General features: G+C 43.1%; 2 protein-coding genes across 2 annotated transcripts in view; one reads left to right on the top strand and one right to left on the bottom strand.

The window, feature by feature from the left end:
• Window positions 1-1,486: 1,486 nt before the first annotated feature.
• Window positions 1,487-15,019, top strand: stx6 (syntaxin 6). Its single transcript, XM_034216283.1, has 8 exons — window positions 1,487-1,699; window positions 5,212-5,381; window positions 5,877-5,971; window positions 8,439-8,498; window positions 9,229-9,357; window positions 11,029-11,135; window positions 12,404-12,498; window positions 12,607-15,019. The coding sequence occupies exons 1-8, from the start codon at window positions 1,665-1,667 to the stop codon at window positions 12,681-12,683; spliced, it is 768 nt and encodes a 255-aa protein (XP_034072174.1). The 5' UTR covers window positions 1,487-1,664; the 3' UTR covers window positions 12,684-15,019.
• A 1,292-nt stretch (window positions 15,020-16,311) lies between these two features.
• LOC117546154 overlaps window positions 16,312-23,537 on the bottom strand; it is an 8,945-nt gene continuing 1,719 nt past the window's right edge. The window contains exons 2-8 of the mRNA XM_034216296.1: window positions 22,709-22,924; window positions 21,726-22,291; window positions 21,527-21,596; window positions 19,249-19,438; window positions 18,810-18,919; window positions 16,863-17,035; window positions 16,312-16,689 (exon numbers count right to left, since the gene is read on the bottom strand). Coding sequence (XP_034072187.1) covers window positions 16,502-16,689; window positions 16,863-17,035; window positions 18,810-18,919; window positions 19,249-19,438; window positions 21,527-21,596; window positions 21,726-22,291; window positions 22,709-22,924 — 1,513 coding nt within the window. The 3' untranslated portion in view covers window positions 16,312-16,501. The remainder of the gene's footprint in view (window positions 16,690-16,862; window positions 17,036-18,809; window positions 18,920-19,248; window positions 19,439-21,526; window positions 21,597-21,725; window positions 22,292-22,708; window positions 22,925-23,537) is intronic.

Here is a 23,537-nt window from a genome sequence, read left to right on the forward strand (position 1 = left end):
ATTAACTATGGATGGCATTAATTTGGCCTCCAGTGAGACTGTAAGGAATCTTGGTGTTATATTTGATCAGGATTTATCCTTTAACGCCCACATAACATCAATTTCAAGGACCACCTACTTCCATCTACGTAACATTGCAAAAATCAGGCATATCTTGCCTCAAAACGATGCAGAGAAACTAGTCCATGCATTTATTACTTCAAGGCTGGATTATTGTAACTCTTTATTATCAGGGTGTACCAAGAAGTCAGTCAAGTGGCTTCAGCTGATTCAAAATGCTGCGGCTCGTGTACTAACCAGAGTTAGGAAAAGGGACCACATTACTCCTGTTCTGGCTGCCTTACACTGGCTCCCTATAGAACACAGGATAGAATTTAAAATTATTCTTCTCGCCTACAAAGCCCTTAATGGGCAGGCGCCATCTTACCTTAAAGAACTCATTATACCCTACTGTCCTACTAGGGCATTGCGTTCCAAGAATGCAGGGTTGTTGGTTGTTCCTAGAGTCTCTAAAAGTACAATAGGAGCCAGAGCCTTTCTTATCAAGCTCCACATTTGTGGAATCAGCTTCCAGTTTGTGTTCGGGCGGCAGACACCCTATCCGTTTTTAAGAGTGCGCTTAAGACCTTCCTTTTTGATAAAGCTTATAGTTAGGGCTGATTAGATTCAGCCCCTAGTTTTGCTGATATAGGCTTAGTTTGTCGGGGGACATCTTACTTCTTCCTTCTCTCTGTCTATACCTGTGTACTCTCATGTTCCGATTAACCCAGCTTCCCCAAATGTCTTTCTTTTTGGTGTCTATATACGCCGGGATCCGGAGTCATGGATGATCCTGCGGTCCTGTGTCCTGGATCGCGAGCCCTGGATCTTGAGTCGTGGCTGTGGTCCTGGATCATAGGTCCTGGATGGATATCCTCGTGGATTCATCTTCCTATTATACACACATGCATTTCCAAACATTTGGACTACCTATGTTGCAAATGTATTATCTTTTCAATTTACACACGGCATCTATTGCACGTCTGTCCGTCCCTGGGAGAGGGATCCCTCCTCTGTTGCTCTCCCTGAGGTTTCTCCCATGTTCCCTTTAAACTGTGGGTTTTCTTCGGAAGTTTTTCCTTGTACGATGAGGGTAAAGGACAGAGGGTCTAAGGACAGAGGGTCTAAGGACAGAGGGTCTAAGGACAGAGGGTCTGAGGACAGAGGGTCTAAGGACAGAGGGTGTCGTATTGTCATACTGATATTTTGTACAAACTGTAAAGTCCACTGAGACAAATGTAACATTTGTGATATTGGGCTATATAAATAAACATTGATTGATTGATTGATGTCATTTAGTTTTTCTTCAGGACTAATATTATTTTAAATATATTTTATTGATTTTTTTCATAGGTTTTTTTCCTCTTCAGGACTAACATTTAGTGTATATATTCCAAAGTGAATTTATATAAAAACGGTCTCTGGTGAAATGTGATACACTGTGTGTGACGTCACAGCGTCGCCTCGCTGCATGTAAACAAAGCGCCGCGGCTGCTGCGGTTCTGATGGAGACAAACTGAGAGGAATCGGAGAGAATAGTGGATGAAGTTCGTTCTTTTTGACCCGGAGCCGATGGCAGTGTAATGGCAGTGAGATCAGACTGAACCAGAACCAGAACCAGCAACATGTCTATGGAAGACCCGTTCTTCGTCGTCAAAGGGTCAGAACCGAGCTAATGCTAATGCTAACAGCAGGGTAGCTTCTAGTTTGACCATGTAGACAGAGGAGAGCTGATCAATGATCGATTAAAACAGCAGGTTATTAACAGGGAATAACAGCAGGCTAACTGCTAAGCTAATGTTAGCTCCCAGTGTGTTGTGAGTGAGTTAGCATGTTGCTATGATGTTAGCACTGAGTTACAGTCAGTGTTCAGGGTCACAGTTTTGTCCGTTAATTACAGAGATAATATTCCTGAATAACAGTAGAAACTCTCTGGAAGAGGACCTGCATTCAAAATGTCCCTTCAGTAAAAGTACTGAGTATTTTCAGCAAGTAAACGTAGTGTTACTCGTTATGTTACTACTATGTGTATATTATTGTTGATGTCTGTCTATTTAGAAAACACTACCATCTCACCATAATTACAGAATGTTATATTATTCTGTTTTCAACACTAGCGAATACATATGAGAGCATTTTAATATTGCACTTTACTGATTAAGATAGAATTGTAAACATTGTACAGTTATGGATACATTATTATTCCTACATGATATACTATGTGTATATCAAATTAGTTTGTAATGTATAAAGTTACCAGTAATGTAAACTGCAGTAGAAGTATACAGTAGCAGAAAACTGAAATTCCTCAAGTACAAGTCCCTCGAAATGAATGTCCTTCATTTACCTGCTGTCTAATTATCAATATATAACATTCAAAGTTCAGTGAAATAAAAAACTAGATGCCTATTTCAGGCACGACAGGCTTAGTCAGCCAATAGGACCGATAGCTTTAGGGCTAACGAAGATAACTAGCTAACTACTTCTGTCATGCAGAAGGCAGTGAACGCCTCACAGATGTGTTATGTTTGTTACAGGGAGGTTCAGAAGGAAGTGAACGCATCACAGATGTTATGTTAGTTACAGGGAGGTTCAGAAGGCAGTGAACGCATCACTGATGTGTTATGTTAGTTACAGGGAGGTTCAGAAGGCAGTGAACGCATCACAGATGTTATGTTTGTTACAGGGAGGTTCAGAAGGCAGTGAACGCATCACTGATGTGTTATGTTTGTTACAGGGAGGTTCAGAAGGCAGTGAACGCATCACAGATGTTATGTTTGTTACAGGGAGGTTCAGAAGGCAGTGAACGCATCACTGATGTGTTATGTTTGTTACAGGGAGGTTCAGAAGGCAGTGAACGCATCACAGATGTTATGTTTGTTACAGGGAGGTTCAGAAGGCAGTGAACGCATCACAGATGTTATGTTTGTTACAGGGAGGTTCAGAAGGCAGTGAACGCATCACAGATGTTATGTTTGTTACAGGGAGGTTCAGAAGGCAGTGAACGCATCACTGATGTTATGTTTGTTACAGGGAGGTTCAGAAGGCACTGAACGCATCACTGATGTGTTATGTTTGTTACAGGGAGGTTCAGAAGGCAGTGAACGCATCACTGATGTGTTATGTTTGTTACAGGGAGGTTCAGAAGGAAGTGAACGCATCACAGATGTTATGTTTGTTACAGGGAGGTTCAGAAGGCAGTGAACGCATCACAGATGTTATGTTTGTTTCAGGGAGGTTCAGAAGGCAGTGAACGCATCACTGATGTGTTATGTTTGTTACAGGGAGGTTCAGAAGGCAGTGAACGCATCACAGATGTGTTATGTTTGTTACAGGGAGGTTCAGAAGGCAGTGAACGCATCACTGATGTTATGTTTGTTACAGGGAGGTTCAGAAGGCAGTGAACGCATCACAGATGTTATGTTTGTTACAGGGAGGTTCAGAAGGCAGTGAACGCATCACTGATGTTATGTTTGTTACAGGGAGGTTCAGAAGGCAGTGAACGCATCACAGATGTTATGTTAGTTACAGGGAGGTTCAGAGGGCAGTGAACGCATCACAGATGTGTGATGTTTGTTACTGGGAGGTTCAGAAGGCAGTGAACGCATCACAGATGTGTTATGTTTGTTACAGGGAGGTTCAGAAGGCAGTGAACGCATCACTGATGTTATGTTTGTTACAGGGAGGTTCAGAAGGCAGTGAACGCATCACTGATGTGTTATGTTTGTTACAGGGAGGTTCAGAAGGCAGTGAACGCATCACAGATGTGTTATGTTAGTTACAGGGAGGTTCAGAAGGCAGTGAACGCATCACAGATGTTATGTTTGTTACAGGGAGGTTCAGAAGGCACTGAACGCATCACAGATGTTATGTTTGTTACAGGGAGGTTCAGAAGGCAGTGAACGCATCACTGATGTTATGTTTGTTACAAGGAGGTTCAGAAGGCACTGAACGCATCACTGATGTGTTATGTTTGTTACAGGGAGGTTCAGAAGGCAGTGAACGCATCACTGATGTTTTGTTTGTTACAGGGAGGTTCAGAAGGCAGTGAACGCATCACTGATGTTATGTTAGTTACAGGGAGGTTCAGAAGGCAGTGAACGCATCACAGATGTTATGTTTGTTACAGGGAGGTTCAGAAGGCAGTGAACGCATCACTGATGTTATGTTTGTTACAAGGAGGTTCAGAAGGCAGTGAACGCATCACTGATGTTATGTTTGTTACAGGGAGGTTCAGAAGGCAGTGAACGCATCACTGATGTGCTATGTTTGTTACAGGGAGGTTCAGAAGGCAGTGAACGCATCACTGATGTTATGTTTGTTACAGGGAGGTTCAGAAGGCAGTGAACGCATCACTGATGTTATGTTTGTTACAGGGAGGTTCAGAAGTCAGTGAACGCATCACAGATGTTATGTTTGTTACAGGGAGGTTCAGAAGGCAGTGAACGCATCACTGATGTGTTATGTTTGTTACAGGGAGGTTCAGAAGGCAGTGAACGCATCACTGATGTTATGTTTGTTACAGGGAGGTTCAGAAGGCAGTGAACGCATCACAGATGTGTTATGTTTGTTACAGGGAGGTTCAGAAGGCAGTGAACGCATCACAGATGTTATGTTTGTTACAGGGAGGTTCAGAAGGCAGTGAACGCATCACTGATGTTATGTTAGTTACAGGGAGGTTCAGAAGGCAGTGAACGCATCACTGATGTGTTATGTTTGTTACAGGGAGGTTCAGAAGGCAGTGAACGCATCACTGATGTTATGTTTGTTACAGGGAGGTTCAGAAGGCAGTGAACGCATCACTGATGTTATGTTAGTTACAGGGAGGTTCAGAAGGCAGTGAACGCATCACTGATGTTATGTTTGTTACAGGGAGGTTCAGAAGGCAGTGAACGCATCACAGATGTGTTATGTTTGTTACAGGGAGGTTCAGAAGGCAGTGAACGCATCACTGATGTTATGTTTGTTACAGGGAGGTTCAGAAGGCAGTGAACGCATCACTGATGTGTTATGTTTGTTACAGGGAGGTTCAGAAGGCAGTGAACGCATCACTGATGTTATGTTTGTTACAGGGAGGTTCAGAAGGCAGTGAACGCATCACTGATGTGTTATGTTTGTTACAGGGAGGTTCAGAAGGCAGTGAACGCATCACTGATGTTATGTTTGTTACAGGGAGGTTCAGAAGGCAGTGAACGCAGCGCAGAGCCTCCACCACAGATGGAGCGAGCTGCTGCAGGAAGGGGGCGGGGCCTCCAAGGAGGAAATGGACTGGACGACCAATGAGCTGAGGAACAGTCTGCGCTCCATCGAGTGGGACCTGGAGGACCTGGACGAGACGATCAATATCCTTTATAACCCTTGTATAATCTGTTTTATATAATCATGTGTTTCAAGCCATACTAGTGAGTATCCATGTCGTTTCCAAAAGGAGGCATACCTATTTCTGTGGCCAACATTAGCATGTAAGGTGTCAGCAGAGAAAAGGGTCGTGAAACCTAGAATTATTTAAAGACAGAGGGGACAGAGGTCAGGAAAAGTTTAACTACGGATGCAGGTTGAGGTGCATATAAGCTCTGAGATTCCCCTTAGACTGTAGGGACAACATTACGCTATTGACTGCTTTGTTGCAAGGTAATGTGTCTCTTATAGTGCTGTACAGCAATATACTATTTAACTTCAACCATCTCTCTGTCTGTGTTTTATTGATTCCTCTTTGTTTTATTCTTTAATGTTGTGAGTGTTACATCGGATCCATGACACCCTGACGTGTTGTAGAGATCAGAGATGTGAAGCGTTAACCTGTGATAGATAAGTGGTTTTCTTAACTGTCCGTGAACGCATCGTCGAGTCCAACCCAAAGAAGTTCAACCTGGACATGGCAGAACTGTTGAAGAGGAAAGCCTTCATCACCAGCACCAGGCAGACGGTCAAGGTAAGCTTCACTTACATCAGGTAAAAGTCACCTCTGTGCTCAGGTGAGGAGTCACTGAACACCAAGCCCCCAGGAAGTGCTCCGGACTCTGAAGGAAATATTCGTAGTGGCCAAACGGCGGTACTACCATTTCCGTATCAGTCCGTGACGTCACCCGGCCCAGAAATACTTTTTCGCATTGATTAATATTTATTAGAATCATTAGGTCCTTAAAGTTGTAAAATGCGCTAAAAGCCGAATCCAGAATTGGGTATTCAAATTTCACTGGTATTGGTATTGACTTAAAGAGCCTGTGACACGAGTTTCCCCCATCATCCAAACCCTCAATTTGAGTAAATATTGTCCCCTTGAAAACCGTTACTGAACTGATTTTGGATATTTGTACTTTGATAACCATTAATCTGCCCTTCAATGTTGACCATTTCCTGGATCTGCTCGGGGATTCTTCAAGTCCCGCCAAATGATGTGTGACGTCATTGCGGGCACAGCGCTCCAGCTGCACCGTTCAGGATCCCAGCATCTGCATGTAAACGCACGATGACGCACACAGCAGCAAGCTCAGACAGCGAGGACAGTTTAATGTTGAACGTGTCTGAGAGCTCATATGAGGCTGAAGGATCGCTTTATGTTGTATCTGTTAGAAGTTTAGGAATTAGGTGCGTCAATATGGGCGATCATACGGTCATGTAGCCAGTGGTGGACTGGGACTAAAAATCATCCCGGGACTCTCGACCGGCCCACTTCGGTACCGCTAGTAAGTTGTCAACGGGGGGAGTGGGGGATGTCAGGGGCGGCGGGTGCTGTAGATAGTAAATGTAAATATGTAAATATTTGTGTCACTGCATCCTGGTAAAATACAAATATAATGTCTGTGTCTTTGACATTAGCGCTGCCAGCCACCTGTTCCCTGCACTACGAAGCCAGTTCAACAGACCCTGGATATGTTTGAGTAACAAACTAACTAACAACAACAAACTAACAAACGAGATCTCGCTAAGCGGTCCTACGACGCTGGTTATCAACTCGGTAAATCAAGCCAGGGTTACTCTCTCCAGCTGAGAGCGCGTTCACGTCTAAGACACGAGTGGATCTGACTTTAATTACATTTGACTCGAGTGTTTCGTCAACATAATGTGCTGCTAAAAATAATACTTCTGCATACAGTATGTAACACTGTGAGTGTTGCACGGCCAGACACGGCTCAGCTGACTCAGATAAGGAGATATATGATATATTATAATATTATATGATCGATGATCTGATTGATGATGTGATATGAATGATAAGTGCGACACGTCGGCGTCTTCTCTGCATACGGCAGTTTAAACTGTATTTCCTTTCTCCTGTAATATGACTTGAGAGATGTAAACTCCGCACACCGAGTTGATCTCTTTTCTATAGACGCCGGAGGCGGGCAGCGTCAGGTAAAACAAGTGATGTAGCCTTCCCAAACCTGAGCCTCACGCGCCGCCTATGGGGGATGTGCTAGTGATTTATCCGACCGGCCCACTTCGGTACCGGCCCATCGGAATTCGTCCCGATGGCCAGTCCGCCACTGCACCCAGCCCAGCCCAGGTAAACTGTCAACGGGGGGAGCCTCGCTGCGGGGAAACGGTGGACCTGGTGTCCCGATCGGAGTGGGAATAATAATAATAATAATCCGTGCATTTTATCCATTAACTTCCCCACATTGTGGTAAAAACACGTTTAATCCATGTTGGTGTACAACTACAAAAAGCATCGGTTTGTTTTCTCATCAGGAAATGCAGACCGGCTCAAACAAACGATTTTTAATCATCATCCTCACGATCATTTAATGTATCATATGTTCGCCGAATTGACATGAAAGCACTAATAAATGTAGTTTCATCCACTTGAGTTTACAACTACAAAAATAATCGATTTGTTTTTATATCACATCCGACGGGAGGAAATTCAGTAGCTCTCACTACCGATTTTTAATCCTAATGTAATCATCATCTTCACCACGATCATGTATGTTTATGTTCGCCGAATTGACATGAAATCACTGACACATATGAATATACTGTAGTCAACTTCATTAAAACGTTATTAACGTGCCTAAACTCAGTAATTCACCATTTCTACGCATGACAACACACTTTGTCCGTGTTTGGCTCTCTCTCCGCACAGTGAAGCGTTCCCGCATTGACGTCACTTCCGGCTTCTCCCAAAACTCCAAAATGAGTCGAAGGAATTTCCCCGCGATGTTCGAAATTATTGATATTTAACGGAACGGTATCGCTTTTTCTTTTTAAACTGACGGTTCGAGATTACTAGTAGCCCAATATTTCATTGCACAACAGTTGTTGGGATGCTGTCACAGGCTCTTTAAATTCTGGTATTGTGACATCTAGTCGCTGTTAGTCTTCACGCTGAACTGCTAGTGTCTGATTTGATTCCAAACGATCTGATTGGCTGCTGACTGTCCTTTTTTGTCTTGAAGGAAATGAAAGAAGAGATGTCGAGTCCAGGTGCGTCTTCAGGGGACAGAAAGAACCACCAGGTAACTGACCACAGGGGTACTTTTATACTGGAACTGTTACAAAAAGCCTCAAATCAATGCAGATAACCTTTTAAAGACACTTTTACCCCCGAGAAACCCAAAAGACCCCCTGTAGTTGCCTTAACTCTTGAGGGTAGGAAAGGTTTATAGACAGGGTATGGTAGGCCAGGTGCTCAAAATAATATAATGGTAGGGTTGGTCCTTGGAGTTTATCTATGAACAAGGGAGGGTAGGTCCTGATGTAAGAGATAAGAGATGATGGACCTTTATTAATCACTGTGGGGAAATTCAGAAGTTTAAACATCAACAGGGTCAGAAGGAAAAACAGGACAGCACAGATTCACACAAGGTTAAAGATTAATACAATTAAAATGATATACAGTTAAGTAACTTTTAAAATAAGAAATGAATTAAATGAACATATTTAGGGTATGGTAGGGCTTTGGAAGTGATAGGGTATATAAGTCCCTTGAGGTTACAGTGAGGGAAGGGCAGGTACATTGAAGGGAAATACGTTTTTGGATATGGAAAAAATATATATTTGCAGCTTCCTGTCATTGTAAGCAAAGGACAACGAACTTTGGAGCCAAAATCCTGTGTTCTCATCAAGACCATGAGTTTCCCTGGTCGAGTTTTTGATGTGATTTCTCCTCATATTCTCACCTTTGGTCAGCCGAAGCTGCTGCAAAACGTAAGATGTCTGACAGTGTGTGTGTGTTGTTGTGTCCAGGCTCTTCTCGGTGAGCGCGGTCCTTCAGGTCCGATCTGGCAGCCCGGAGGTAACAAATACAGCCGTCTGGACAGCCAGCTGCAGAACGCCAACTCTCAGTGCATCGAGGAACAGCAGGGCCAGCAGCAGGTACACAAACACTGGAGCCATGTCACAGCCAATGCAAATGCTTGCCTTCTTTGCAACAGTGGTTCCCTACCGGGGGTACAGCAAGCCCCCAGGAAGTGCTCCGGACTCTGAGGAAAATATTCCTAGTGGCCGAACGGCGGTACTACACCTTCCGTATCAGTCCGTGAGTTCACTGGGCCCAGAAAGACTTTTCCCATTGTCTAACATGGGGAAAGAGACGTCTGTAAATCAGCTGATAATTTTTAAACAAATAAAATACCCAGCACGAACACTTTTATAGCCCTTATTAGAATCGTTAGGTCCTTAAAGTTGTAAAAGGCACTAAAGCTGAATCCAGATTTAATTTCTCTCCATTCATTCTACGGAGCCGAGAGTAGGAGATCGGAGGCGGGGCTTAATTATAGGAGGCGGGGCTTTAGGGGAAACTCAACTGCGTTCTTTGAACTACATACGGGCACTTCTGCTCTGACAGCCAGGCATGCTGGGTAATCTGTGATGTTTTGCTCTCGAAAATCTCAGGCCATTTTGTCCTCATGCGCCAATGAGCAGCTCTCATAGGAAAGAACGAGACCCCGCCTCCCACGCTGTATCCAGTTCTTGTTAAACATCCATGGGGTTCGGGGGCCCTAGGGGGACTTGAGGGGATCGCAGGGGGTACGCAGGTGCCTGGCGTTCTAAAAATAGCGCAGGTCATCGCCAAATAAATAAATAACTTTTGTCTTACATGAATACAGAAAATAATGTTTCTTTTCAAATATGACGGATAAAAGTGGCTGTTCAGAGAGGGGGGGGGGGGGGGGGGGGGCTTCTCCTAACAAAAAAGAAGACATTATTGGCTTCCTAAATAAGTAGTGAGTTTTAACATACTTTTTTTACCTGACAACAAGTGTACATTTCAAGTTTAAATGGACTTGTATTGAATGTGAGAAATACAAGTGATTTTCATTTAGGAGCAGTCGAGTTAAACACGATACGAAGGGTTTCATACACGAAAAGATGTAGGCGAATTATCCCAGATGAGTGAGGGGGTTCTTATAGAATGGCTCAAGGGGTACACGAGACAGAAAAGGTTGGGAACCACTGCTTTACAAGATTATCCACGGCCTCACCTCACCTCCTCTCAGACGGTTTATTATCATCTGCTACTGCACATAGGATGACCAGAGGTGCAGCGAGAGGAGATTGCATTATTCCACTCAGGAAAAGTTCTTTCAGTCAGTCTTCATTTTCTGTTAAAGCTGCTCAGCGATGGAACTCAATCCCATCTCCAATCAGAGACTAGGTTTAGTTTATTTAAATCCAAACTCAAAACCTGGTTTGTGAGGAATCCGCTCTGAAACACTGACACAATCTTCTGCTCCTTACACTGCCTGTGTTTTAATGTTCTTTCTTGTTTTGTTTTTTGCATTAAGATTTCCAGGACTGTGTGTTGCATGTTTTTATTTGATTGTATTTACTTGTTTAAAATTAAATGTGTCTTTAGGTTGACTTAAAAACTCTGTCCAGGGACTACAGATGAGAAATAGCCTCTTGGCACATTTACAGAAATGTTGATTAATGTGCACTGTCCCTGTTGAATAAATAACAGCGCTCTGAGCGATGATGCACTATGGGGATGTTTTGGGTACCTGCTGGATTCAAACAAAGCATGATAATGTGTGTTTGTATCAGCTGATTGCAGAGCAGCAGGACGAACAGCTGGAGCTGGTGTCGGGAACAATCGGAGTCCTGAAGAACATGTCGGAGAGGATCGGCATGGAGCTGGATGAGCAGTCTGTGTAAGGACTTTCAGATTCATTTCCATTACTGGGGTTATGCTCTACGTTCGGTTTGTCCCCCATTGACATCAGGACGGCAGATAGCTTGCACATCTTCCGGCGCAAACTGAAAACTCATCTCTTTCGACTCCACTTCGAGCGTTAGAACTATTAACGAAGCACTTTTGTACTAATAAAGGACTGGCTTATCTAAAGCCAGTTGAGTAGCACTTGAAATGTTTGGCTCTATGAAACCTGATGTACTTTATGATTCTGTTTTCTTCAAGTTGTATTTTGTTGGACGAACGCACTTATTGTAAGTCGCTTTGGATAAAAGCGTCAGCTAAATGCAATGTAATGTAATGTAATGTAATGTCCCGGGAGGCAACAGACTGGGCAGGGCCTTGAAGGAATAAAAGGATCGGGTAGGTTGGAGATTACTGTAGGATAGAGAAGGGTAGGTCCCTGGAGGTTTCATCAGGATAGTGTACTGCCCTGGAGGATAGAGTGAAGGTATGGTAGGTTTTTTGAGGTTATATGAGAAGGTAAGGTAGGTGAAGTTCATTTCTAAAAAATAAACTTGTAGGTCTTCTAGGACCAATCAGACAAATACATTTTGGTCAGTTTCTGTAGGCAAAAGTTAGCATGGTCAAAAAAGGACTAAACTCAGTTGTTTCGGGACATGAAAAGCAGGTGAGGGACAAGGACAGGAAGTGAGGGACCACATCAGGAAGTAAGGGTAAAAAAAGCACCTGGTTTTGAAGCGAACATTTTAAAGTGGCCAAAGGTTGGTACTACAACTTCCGTGAGTCTCCTGACGTCATTGGGCCCCAAAACAAGTTTCCCATAGACTTACGCTGGGAAAGAGACGTCTGTAAACCAGCGTAGAACTGGGTTTGAGGTAATTAAACTACCCAGTACGAACCCTTGAGTATCCCTACTTTAAATCATTACGTCTTTAAGTCTTAGATGCGCTAAAAGCCGTATCCAGAGTTTGTCTCCTCTCCGTTCATGTGACTGAGCCCAGAGCGGCCGTGACGGAGCAAAAAAAAATTCTGAATCAATAAAACTGTTCATCTTATTAAATGAGTCAGTTTTCTTTTTATTAAAATGTAATTTCTTTAATGTAGATAACTTGGCAGTGCATGCCTCCCTTTGTTTGCAGAAAACAGGTTTTTTTCACGGCAAAATGCCAAGAAATATGTTTTAAAATGTGATATTCGTTTAGCTGACAAAGCAAATGTTTTGACTCAAGCCGGACTTGATGAGTCTTTGTGTTTTTCTTGCAGGATGCTGGATGACTTCACTCATGAGGTGGACAACACTCACTCCAGATTGGACAATGTCATGAAGAAACTGGCTAAGGTGTCGCACATGACCAGCGGTAAACTGCCCTCACACTGCAGTAGTGACAGAAATAAAACAATGGATGCTAGTGCTTTTAGCTTGTAGTTAATTAGTTGATATTTATTAGCAGTCTGTTTTCCCACAGATCGTCGTCAGTGGTGTGCTATCGGTGTGTTGCTTGGAATCCTGTTCATCGTCCTCCTCCTCTTCTTCATCCTCTGATTGATGCCTCCTCCTGTCAGCACTCATCAATCTGTCTACTGGAGTCCAGCAGATCCTACTGGACTCTATCGGACTCGACTGGACTGTACTGATCTCTAGAAGACTCCGCCAGTCACTACTGGATTCAATTGTACCCTTCTGTACCTCAACCAGACCCAATTTCACTGAACTGGACTCTCCTGATCTCTGGAGTCTACCGGACTCTATCCCACTCCACCTGACAATCGACTCTGTCGGACTCTATCGGACTTTACTGGACTCTACAGGCCCCCATTGGACTCGACTGGACTCTACCTGACTCTACTGTTCTCTAGAAGATCTCCACCAGACACTACTGGTTTCTATTGTACCTCTACCAGACCCTATTTGACTGAACTGGACTCTCCTGATCTCCAACTTTCTCTACCAGACTCTATCGGACTCTCCTGATCTCCAACTTTCTCTACCAAACTCTACCAGACTCTATCGGACTCTATCGGACTCTCCTGATCTCCAGCGGACTCTACCAGACTCTACCGGACTCTATCTGACTCTATCTGACTCTATCTGACTCTATCTGACTCTACCGGACTCTACCGGACTCTCCTGATCTCCAGCGGACTCTACCAGACTCTACCGGACTCTATCTGACTCTATCGGACTCTACCAGACTCTACCAGACTCTACCGGACTCTACCAGACTCTACCGGACTCTACCAGACTCTACCGGACTCTACCGGACTCTACCAGACTCTACCGGACTCTATCTGACTCTATCGGACTCTACCAGACTCTACCAGACTCTACCGGACTCTATCTGACTCTATCGGACTCTACCAGACTCTACCAGACTCTACCGGACTCTACCGGACTCTACCGGACTCTATCTGACTCTATCGGACTCTACCAGACTCTACCGGACTCTACCGGACTCTACCAGACTCTACCAGACTCTACCAGACTCTACCAGACTCTACCGGACTCTACCAGACTCTATCTGACTCTATCTGACTCTACCGGACTCTACCAGACTCTACCAGACTCTACCAGACTCTACCGGACTCTACCAGACTCTACCAGACTCTACCGGACTCTACCAGACTCTACCGGACTCTACCAGACTCTACCACTCTACCAGACTCTACCAGACTCTACCAGACTCTACCAGACTCTACCAGACTCTACCAGACTCTCCTGATCTCCAACGGACTCTACCAGACTATACCACACTCCACCGGACTCTATCGGACTCTCCTGATCTCGTTGTCTGTCTGTTTTCTGCTGAGTCGACTGAAGGCACTTTTTGGTTCTCTGAATGTCTGACTGTTAATCATGTGGAGGTCAGACCAGGTGGAACCAGGTTTGATGTGTGTTAAGGAATCCTGTTTGTTTTATTTAAGGGCTGAGATTCCACTCGACTGAAACTCTTTTTTGAAAACCACTTTAAATCCATGTTTACTCTACTTTGAAAACCACTTTAACTCCATATTTACTCTGTTTAAAACCAGTTTAACTCTACTTTAATCCAAGCTGGACTTAATCATAACTGTTGACTCCAGTATATCTATATACCTTCAGTGTAACTACTTTAAAGTGTTTAACTCCGCTTGAATCTTGACATTAACTCCAGTATAACTTAAAGATAAGTGTATTTCCAACTCAGTATTTTCTACATTTAACTCTGTTATTTTAACTCCATGTTAACATCATTTTATCTCCGTTTAATTTCATTGGTTTGACTCTGGTTCATTTCAGGTTTAACTCCAGTGCAATTCACATTTAATCATGTTACCAGAAGAATTGTAATCCTGGTTTAACTCCTTTTAATCAAGGTTCAACTTTCGTCCAACTATGGTTTTAATCAGATTGAATCCTTAGTTTCAGGTTTAACTCTCGTTGATTTAAGATTCAAACCTTGTTTAACTTCAGTTACAATGTGGTTTAATTCCAGTTTATTCTTGATATAATCTTTAACTCCAGTTGAACTCTGGTTGAATTCAGATGTAATCTTGCTTTAAACCCAAATTAAACTCGGCTCAATTTCAGGTTAAATCCTTTTTTAACTTCAGTTACAATATGGTTGAATCCTGGTTTCTATTGTAACTGTTTAAAAGTACCTTTAATCCTGTTTTTTAGTTTAGTCTGCGTTTGAAAAAAAGTAATAACACTAAAACTTTTTGTTTACAGTTTGCGTGTTTTGTTTTACTGACTGAATCTTTTTATGTTTAATGTTTTATTGTTTTTTGTTGTGTCCCACATTATCAGATTCACGGTACGCACGGTGGTAATGAACGTGTTTCCTGTTTTAACAAAATAAAACTGACTGTTGCAAATAAAGTCTATAAATACAAAGATTATTAACAGACTGACTTTGGATCTGTTCTCACTCTCCATAAATCCATCGAGTTGTTTTACAGTTAATTTCACAACACAATTAAGTATTCTCTGCAATTAAGCCATAGGTTGAAATTACAAAATTACATTTATCAGATTTTCATAAATAGAGAAGTTTTGGTGTTTTGAATTTAGAAATATCAATGTTTCTTAACTTTACTTGTTTTCTGAAAATCTGAAAATTCAGACTTTTTTTAAAAAATCTGAAAATTCTGATTTTTTTCAAATAATCTGAATTTTTTCAAAATATCAAAATATTCGGAATTCTTTCTAAAAATTATAAAATTCTGACTTTTTACTCAAAATAAAAAAATTCAGACTATTTTCCAAAAACTGAAAATTCAGGCTTTTCTCAAAATGTTTATATTTTTGTTCGTAAGTGTCACATTCACTGCCAACTTAAATACAAACAAACATCATAAATAAAATATAACTTTAATTAGCAGAGAATCAATTATTTAACAACAAAATATTAATATTCTTTCTCAACAACATTTGCAAGTTGTTTCTTTATTTGTCAGAAATGATAAACAAACATAAACATACATGTAAACTACATAAATACTGCAGAAGTTTAAACTGAATACATGTTTAATGTTTATGTGTTAAATAACATTAGTTAAGTTTATATACAGCAGGTCTGAAGAGGCACAAAGGTTAAAATCAGAAACACACTTATTTACATTATAAGGTTCTTAGAGAAAACACTTAAAGGATGTAATACTTCAGATTAACAGCTGATATCATGACGCTGCGTTAAAGTTCAATTCGTGTTCAATTCAAGTTCAAACAAGATCATTTCAAAATTATTATGGGGCTTATAAACTGCCTTTGTAAACAATGGTTTCTCTTCTTCTGTGGTGTTCAGCGTGGAGGGTTAGGGTTTTCTGAAAATTCTGACTTTTTTTGAAAATCTCAGAATTCAACTATTATACTACTATCAGACGATTCAGATTTATTTCTGAATTTAAGGAAACAGGATGTATTACATCAGATTAACAGCTGATATCATGACGCTGCTTTAAAGTTCATTTAATGTTCAATTTTAGTGAAACGATATCATTTAAAAAAAATATTCTGTGGTGATCAGCTGTCTTGATGGCCTCTCTTCTTCTGTGGTGATCAGCTGTCTTGATGGCCTCTCTTCTTCTGTGGTGATCAGCTGTCTTGATGGCCTCTCTTCTTCTGTGGTGATCAGCTGTCTTGATGGCCTCTCTTCTTCTGTGGTGATCAGCTGTCTTGATGGCCTCTCTTCTTCTGTGGTGATCAGCTGTCTTGATGGCCTCTCTTCTTCTGTGGTGATCAGCTGTCTTGATGGCCTCTCTTCTTCTGTGGTGATCAGCTGTCTTGATGGCCTCTCTTCTTCTGTGGTGATCAGCTGTCTTGTTGGCCTGTCTTCTTCTGTGGTAATCAGCTGTATTATTGGCCTCTCTTCTTCTGTGGTGTCAGCGTGGCGGTGTGCGTAGTACCCTGACGGTGGTGACGGTGTTCTGGGTCAGCAGCCGGGTCACCTGATCCAGAGTCAGAGCGGACACTTTCTGCCCGGCGACCTCCAGGAACTCATCTCCCACTGAGAGCAGACCTGAGAACAGCTTCTCTGTGCTGAGGTCCAGCATGTCCTCCACGTACACTCCTAGACACAGTACACAGAGTACTATTAGTACACTCCTGAGTACAAAGAGTACTGTTAATACACACCTTCAGTACACAGAGTACTATTAGTATCAGTATTTGCTGTATTTTCAGCAATATTGTCAGCAGTATTTTCAGTAGTATTTGCTGTATTTTCAGTAGTATCTCCAGTACCTGAGTCCCTGCGGCCCCTCCCCCGGCTGACGATGAACCCGAACGTTCTGCTGCTCGGTCGGATCAGCTCCAACAGAACCGAGCCGTCAGCAGAGACCTGGAGAACCCGCCCCACGCAGCGCGCTGAGGACGGAGAACCCACGTCCTGCAGGGTGAGAGACCTCTGAGAGAACCTGAGGAGAGAGAGGACGACCTAGGACTCATAACGCTGACTCATTCCTTCACCAATCTTAATCTTAATGGTCCCCTATTATGCAAAATGCACTTTCTGATGTCTTTTTCTACATCAACATGTGTCCCCGGTGTGTCCCCGGTGTGTCCCCGGTGTGTCCCCGGTGTGTGTGTCCCCGGTGTGTCCCCGATGTGTCCCCAGTGTGTGTGTCCCCGGTGTGTCAGAACACAAAACCCTCTCTCTTTTCCTCCGTACCCACATCCAGTGGCGGCGCCAGAGATTTTCTTTTGGGGTGCTGTGGGGTAGCTTGACATTTCAAATATTTAGGGTTTCCCATTAAGGTACCGGGCGCTACAGTGGAATGTTCTACTGCAACACTCCCCACACGCACACACAGTGTACCCGCGGCATTTACAAAGAAGGCTCGAAAATCACCTCATAAGCTAGGTGTAAGCAGGGGTAAAGTACTATTTTTTATAAGTGGGGGGTGGACCTAACCTCCTCTAGGGGGGTCCTCCTCACCTCCTCTAGGGGGTCCGGGGGCCTGCTCCCCCGGGAAGGTTTTTTTTTTTTAAATATTGAAGTTAAAAGCATCAATCTGGTGCACTTTGAGAGCAACATGAAGAGATCTATGGATACCTCTCTCAACAGATATGAAACAGAACTTTAAACAGATTTACTTTTTCTTTATGGATATTTTACAAATCACTCCCCTTTCAAACTGTATTCTTGTTTTACTGTCATATAGTATTTCATACCTGTTTTTCATTTATTCTCTTATTTTTTTATAACTATAATGATCATATGAACGTGTGCCTCGGAAATAATTGTTTACATTAATGGTGACCAAACCGTTTGAGACCCACTGAGATAACTTAGACTAAAGTGAACTATCTAAACACTCAGAGTCCTTTAGCTCACTGAGCCTCTCAGTCTGAGAGGAGAGGACTCTCCTCCAGCTTGTTGTGGAAACAGCTCTTTATATCCGTTGTGCAGCTAGCTAACCAGATGCTAACAACAAAACAACAACAAAATCCCTGGCTCTCTCTCTCTCTCGCTCGCTCAATCACACTAAATGCGCTATTGCCACACACACACACACACACACACACACACACACACACACACACACACACACCACACACACACACACACACACACACACACACACAGACGCACAGACGCACTTGTACTGTACTGTATATTATTTTCGATTCAATGATTTTTCAAATTATGAATTTCACACATAAAAAAAAAAAAGACAGACATTTCTTGGGGGTGCTTAGGGGGTGCTATGGCTATCCTAGGGGGAGCTTCGGCGCCTATACCCACATCTCTAAAAACGGGGGAACAACGGAGCTGATCCAGATTTGCTGCGTCATGACCACATTACTAAAATGTGGGCGGGCTTTAGACCCACGGGCCAATCAGAAACGTTGCTTTCAGAAATAATGAGACGTGTTCTGGAAATAATATGGTCTGTGTTTACATTAGCCATCCTTGATGTAGTTTGGAACATAATATGGCGTTTTCGAGTTTCTGCTGCTAGAATTCTCCTGAATGAGCTCTCCTTTTTCTTTCTTTTTAAAGCTACGGACCCAGAATCAACACTTTAGTAACAGGGCTGAAATAGAGGGGGATGAGGCTAGAATGGGTGATCAGTTTGGTATTTTGAGCAAAGCACTTCAGAGACATGTTTTGTATAGATATGGCCCTGTAATATATTGTTCAAATAAAGCCTAATAGGTGAGCTTTAAGTATAACAGGAAACTTACGGCTCAGCGGCTCGTCTGTAGTCCGCAGAGCGATCCTTCTTCTTCTTACGCTCTGACACAATACTCTGAACCGAAGACGACTTCCTCAACTGCAGGAAGGGCGACCCCTGCTGGACGGACAGGAAACACAGACTTTTACTCAAGTACAACACCCAAGTACTTCTACTTTTTTCAAGTACAAGTACAACACCCAAGTACTTCTACTTTTACTCAAGTACAAGATCTGAGTACTTCTACTTTTACTCAAGTACAAGATCTGAGTACTTCTACTTTTACTCAAGTACAAGATCTGAGTACTTCTACTGTTACTCAAGTACAAGATCTGACACAAACTTTAGATTTTTTTTATTTTTAGAAATTGATTAATATGTTTAATATGTTTGGATGAGATTCTAGCAGAAATATAACTTAAAAATAAAATAATTGATGATGTTCTCACCACACTGGGAGACTGAGCGGAGGACTTCCTGGTTCCTGTGGGGGTGGGGTCAGAGGGGGCGGGGTCAGTCACAGGGGGGCGGGGCCTGAAGCTGAGGCGGTCGAGGCTGCCGGTTCGAGTCCCGCTGAGCCTGACGCTGGAGAAGAGACGACGCAGAGAGAGGCGAGAGGAATCGTCTCTGCTGCCGAGGCTGGAGGAAACACAGGATGCATAAATAAACAGGTGGGAGAAATACTCAGGTGTTGTACTTGAGTACAAGTACAAGTAGCGTTAACCTTCAGTTGTTGGTTTTTTACTGGAGTCTTTTCTACATTTGGGACGGGAATTTATTTTGAGGTTTGTCTCCTCCTATAGTCTTAAAATGGTCTGTAGAATAATTACAGTAAAAAGGGTCGGTGTAAAAAGCAAAGGATGAGATTTGACACTACTTCAAAATGATTCAGTTATTATTGTGTTTATATCTGTTCACAAGTTTATGTTGAAACATGTAAAACAAAATACAGTTTATGAATGTTTGGTGTTGAATGAGGACTTCCTGCATTCAGACCATGGATGTATAATAATAACTGGATACAGCGTGGGAGGCGGGGTCTCGTTCTTTCCTATGAGAGCTGCTCATTGGCACATGAAGGCAAAATGGCCCAACTTTTGAGAGAGCGAAACGTCACAGATTACCCAGCATGCCTGGCTGTCAGAGCAGAAGTACCCGTATGTGCCCTCATAGAGCATGCGCAGCTGAGTTGCCCCTTAAGCCCCACCCCCAAGCTCCCAATCTCAGATGCACGTACATAATGCAGAGGAAAATAACTCTCAGAATAACGTTATTACTTATTAGCACATTTTACAACTTGAGGACCGAATGTTTTTAACTTGTTAAGCCCCGAGCCTGTTTTCAGGTCTCAGGCTCGAAAATGACATTCCCAGAACAAATGACCATATCTTCTAAAAGGGTTAAATTAATAATCTTTTTTCTCAAAGCAAGGATACACCTGTGAGTTGGATGTAGAAGTGTCAGAATCAATATAGATGTTTTTATTTTCAAGTAAATTCAGATTGAACACAGTAAAAAAAATGTAAATTATTGTGTCCGTCCAAAAAAAAAAGATTACTTATAGTGAAAACCACCCTTGAATGATGGGATGGTAGACTAAAAGCTTTAGGAATCCAATCAACTACAACATATAATAAGTGCCCTGTATCAAGATTGATGCAAAACAAGTGAAATTTGACCTTTTTAGAGAGATTTAGCACAAAAAAAACACTTCTGGGGCCATTTGGGTGGATTTGACCTATCTCTGGCCCCCCTTGCTCGATTTTGCTGATTGACATCTCTTTCTGACCGTCAGAGCCAATGGAATCGAGGGGAACTCCCACACACTCCTTATTTGGTAATGTGTGTGTGTGTGTGTGTGTGTGTGTGTGTGTGTGTGTGAGACTGACGCATAGCCAAAACCGGAAGCTGCGATAACTCTGGTGGCTACCATTAGCAGCTAATTTTAACTCTCCGATTTTTACATAAAAATGGAATTATGGATTATAAATTTAAAAAATATTCCACAGAAACATTATCAACCTATGGATTAACCGATTCAGCCGCGTTTTTTCTCGTTTTAATGCCATTGAACACGTCTTTTTATCAGATTGACAGCTACGGTGAGACGATTTCCCTAGAATCTCCGTAAAGGTACGTGTTGTGATGTCTGTGTTTGCTTCCCCTGTCGCGAGTCCGGATAACTCAGTGATGATACTATATACCTAAATAATCTGTGGAACCTCAGCTTTAATCGGATATCTTGTATGTGCAGCTACGATAACTAGTAACAAGGGTACTTTTATCTTGAGTTCTGTGCCAAAGTGCGTTAGCATTTTTCGCTCAGGGGTCATTTAGATGCTTCTTATGAGACTTGTGTTTTGTTTTGGTAAAAATGGTTTGTATCGTCAGTTAGCTGAGATTATTTCCGTTAATCTGGTATAACACATTAACAGGTTCTTAAATATTAAGATGCCCTGAGACACAGTGTCGTGAGAAAAACAAAGGCGGGGCTTTGGGGCTTAACAGGTTTTAATAAGGGCTATACAAACGTTCATACTGGGTAGTTTATTTAGTTTAAAAAAAATTATCCAACGATTTACAGACGTCTCTTTCCCAATGTTAGTCAATGGTAAAAAGTGTTTCTGGGCCCAGCAACCCATACGGAAGTGTAGTACCGCCGTTTGGCCACAACGAATATTTTCCTCAGAGTCCGGCGCACTTCCTGGGGGCTTGATTCAGACTCACCGTTCAGGAAGAGGCGGGTCATCAGCGTGAGTCTCTGCTCTCATTGGCTCTCTGCAAGCAGGGGGCGGAGCTGTTCTCTCAGTTGTAAACCAATCAGAGGAGGATATGTTAGTGCACGTATACGGATCTCAATACATTTTTATTTTCTTATCAAATAGTTGTTTGTTTCCTGTGCAATATATCCTGTAAACGTTCTCACCTGTGGAGCTCTGAACCTCCACAGAGGGGCTTCTCTGCTGCAGTGCTGCTGCCCCTTTTTGGGGCTGTGCTGCAGCTGGACCCCCCTGGTCCTGCTTCTGGTGCTGGTTCTTCTCCTGCTTCTGGTTCTTCTCCTGCTTCTGGTTCTTCTCCTGCTTCTGGTTCTTCTCCTGGTGCTGGTTCTGGTCCTGTTTCTTGTTCTGGTTTGGCACTACCTCTGTCCAGTTTACCCCGATGCTCTGTAACATAATCGCTGACCCCACAGTGGGCGGGGCCAAGTAGGAAGTGGGCGTGGTCAGCTGGTCGAGGGCGTAGGGGTTGATTGGCAGATCTATGATGGGCATCGGGTTTCCATTTATCTCCTTCTGATTGGTCCTCCTCCTCACCTGGTGGTAAGCCCCGCCCCCTACCACCCTGGTCTCCTCATGTCTGACGGAGCCAATGTACGTCTCTCTGATTGGCTCAGTCAGCAGGTGAAGGCATGGCCTGTGCAGACTCCGCCCCCTGTCTTCAGGTAAAGGCAGGCGGACTCCAACAGGCCCCGCCCCCGCTGCTCCGTAAACATACCTGTTGGGAAAATAGTGAATGTCCTTTCCCAATCTGAGAGTAGCATGCTAACAAAGGTATCAACTGTAGCTGTGAACATGACAGGATGTGTGATGACCTAGAAGAGCATCAGGACTGTTTGAGGCAGATGATAGCTATGTGATTAACATGATGATTCAGCCTCTATGGAGAGAGACATCAAGCATGCTCATTTCTGACGTGGAGCTAATCTGAAGTAAACATTGAATACTGCTTTCTATTCCTCCATCTTGTGACTGTGTAACTCCCTCTCTTGATATCAGCATGTGAAGGACACTGTTCAGGAACTAGTTGATGCTCTGTATGTGATGACTCCTTCCATTCTGGAGAGGATCACAGATACATGGATCCTGAGGTTCAAGCTCAAGCCGGAGACCAGGGAGAGTTTTCTAACAATACCTGTTCAGGTGAGGTTTAGAGAGCAGCACCGGCCTCCTCTGTCTCTCCAGGTAACGAGACTCCGCCTCCGTCTCCGTTTCATCCTCGAATCTCAGGCGGCGGCTCGGAGACGACGCCGGGCGACGCCTCGATAACTTGGCTGATTGATCGCTGCTGGACGAGTCGCTGAGGTGTTTAGATGGAGCCGAGACAAAGGGAAGTAGCCGGACCCCCGACCTGCAGACACACCGCCGTTATCAATCAACCAATCAGAGTTTGTTTCTAATTTAAAGGTCACCTATTATGCAAAATCCTCTTCTTCATGTCTCTTCTACATCAACATGTGTCCCCTCTTCTTCATGTCTCTTCTACATCAACATGTGTCCCCTCTTCTTCATGTCTCTTCTACATCAACATGTGTCCCCTCTCAACATGTGTCCCCTCTTCTTCATGTCTCTTCTACATCAACATGTGTCCCCTCTTCTTCATGTCTCTTCTACATCAACATGTGTCCCCTCTTCTTCATGTCTCTTCTACATCAACATGTGTCCCCTCTTCTTCATGTCTCTTCTACATCAACATGTGTCCCCTCTTCTTCATGTCTCTTCTACATCAACATGTGTCCCCTCTTCTTCATGTCTCTTCTACATCAACATGTGTCCCCTCTTCTTCATGTCTCTTCTACATCAACATGTGTCCCCTCTTCTTCATGTCTCTTCTACATCAACATGTGTCCCCTCTTCTTCATGTCTCTTCTACATCAACATGTGTCCCCTCTTCTTCATGTCTCTTCTACATCAACATGTTTCCCCTCTTCTTCATGTCTCTACTACATCAACATGTGTCCCCC

Source organism: Gymnodraco acuticeps, unplaced genomic scaffold (assembly GCF_902827175.1).
Source record: "Gymnodraco acuticeps unplaced genomic scaffold, fGymAcu1.1, whole genome shotgun sequence".
NCBI classification, from domain to species: domain Eukaryota; kingdom Metazoa; phylum Chordata; class Actinopteri; order Perciformes; family Bathydraconidae; genus Gymnodraco; species Gymnodraco acuticeps.

Coding starts and splice junctions, on each gene's coding strand:
- stx6 (XM_034216283.1), top strand. CDS start 1,665: ATGTCTATGGAAGACCCGTTCTTCGTCGTCAAAGG. Junction 8,499..9,228: donor GGGACAGAAAGAACCACCAG/GTAACTGACCAC, acceptor TGTTGTGTCCAG/GCTCTTCTCGGTGAGCGCGG. Junction 12,499..12,606: donor GGTGTCGCACATGACCAGCG/GTAAACTGCCCT, acceptor GTTTTCCCACAG/ATCGTCGTCAGTGGTGTGCT.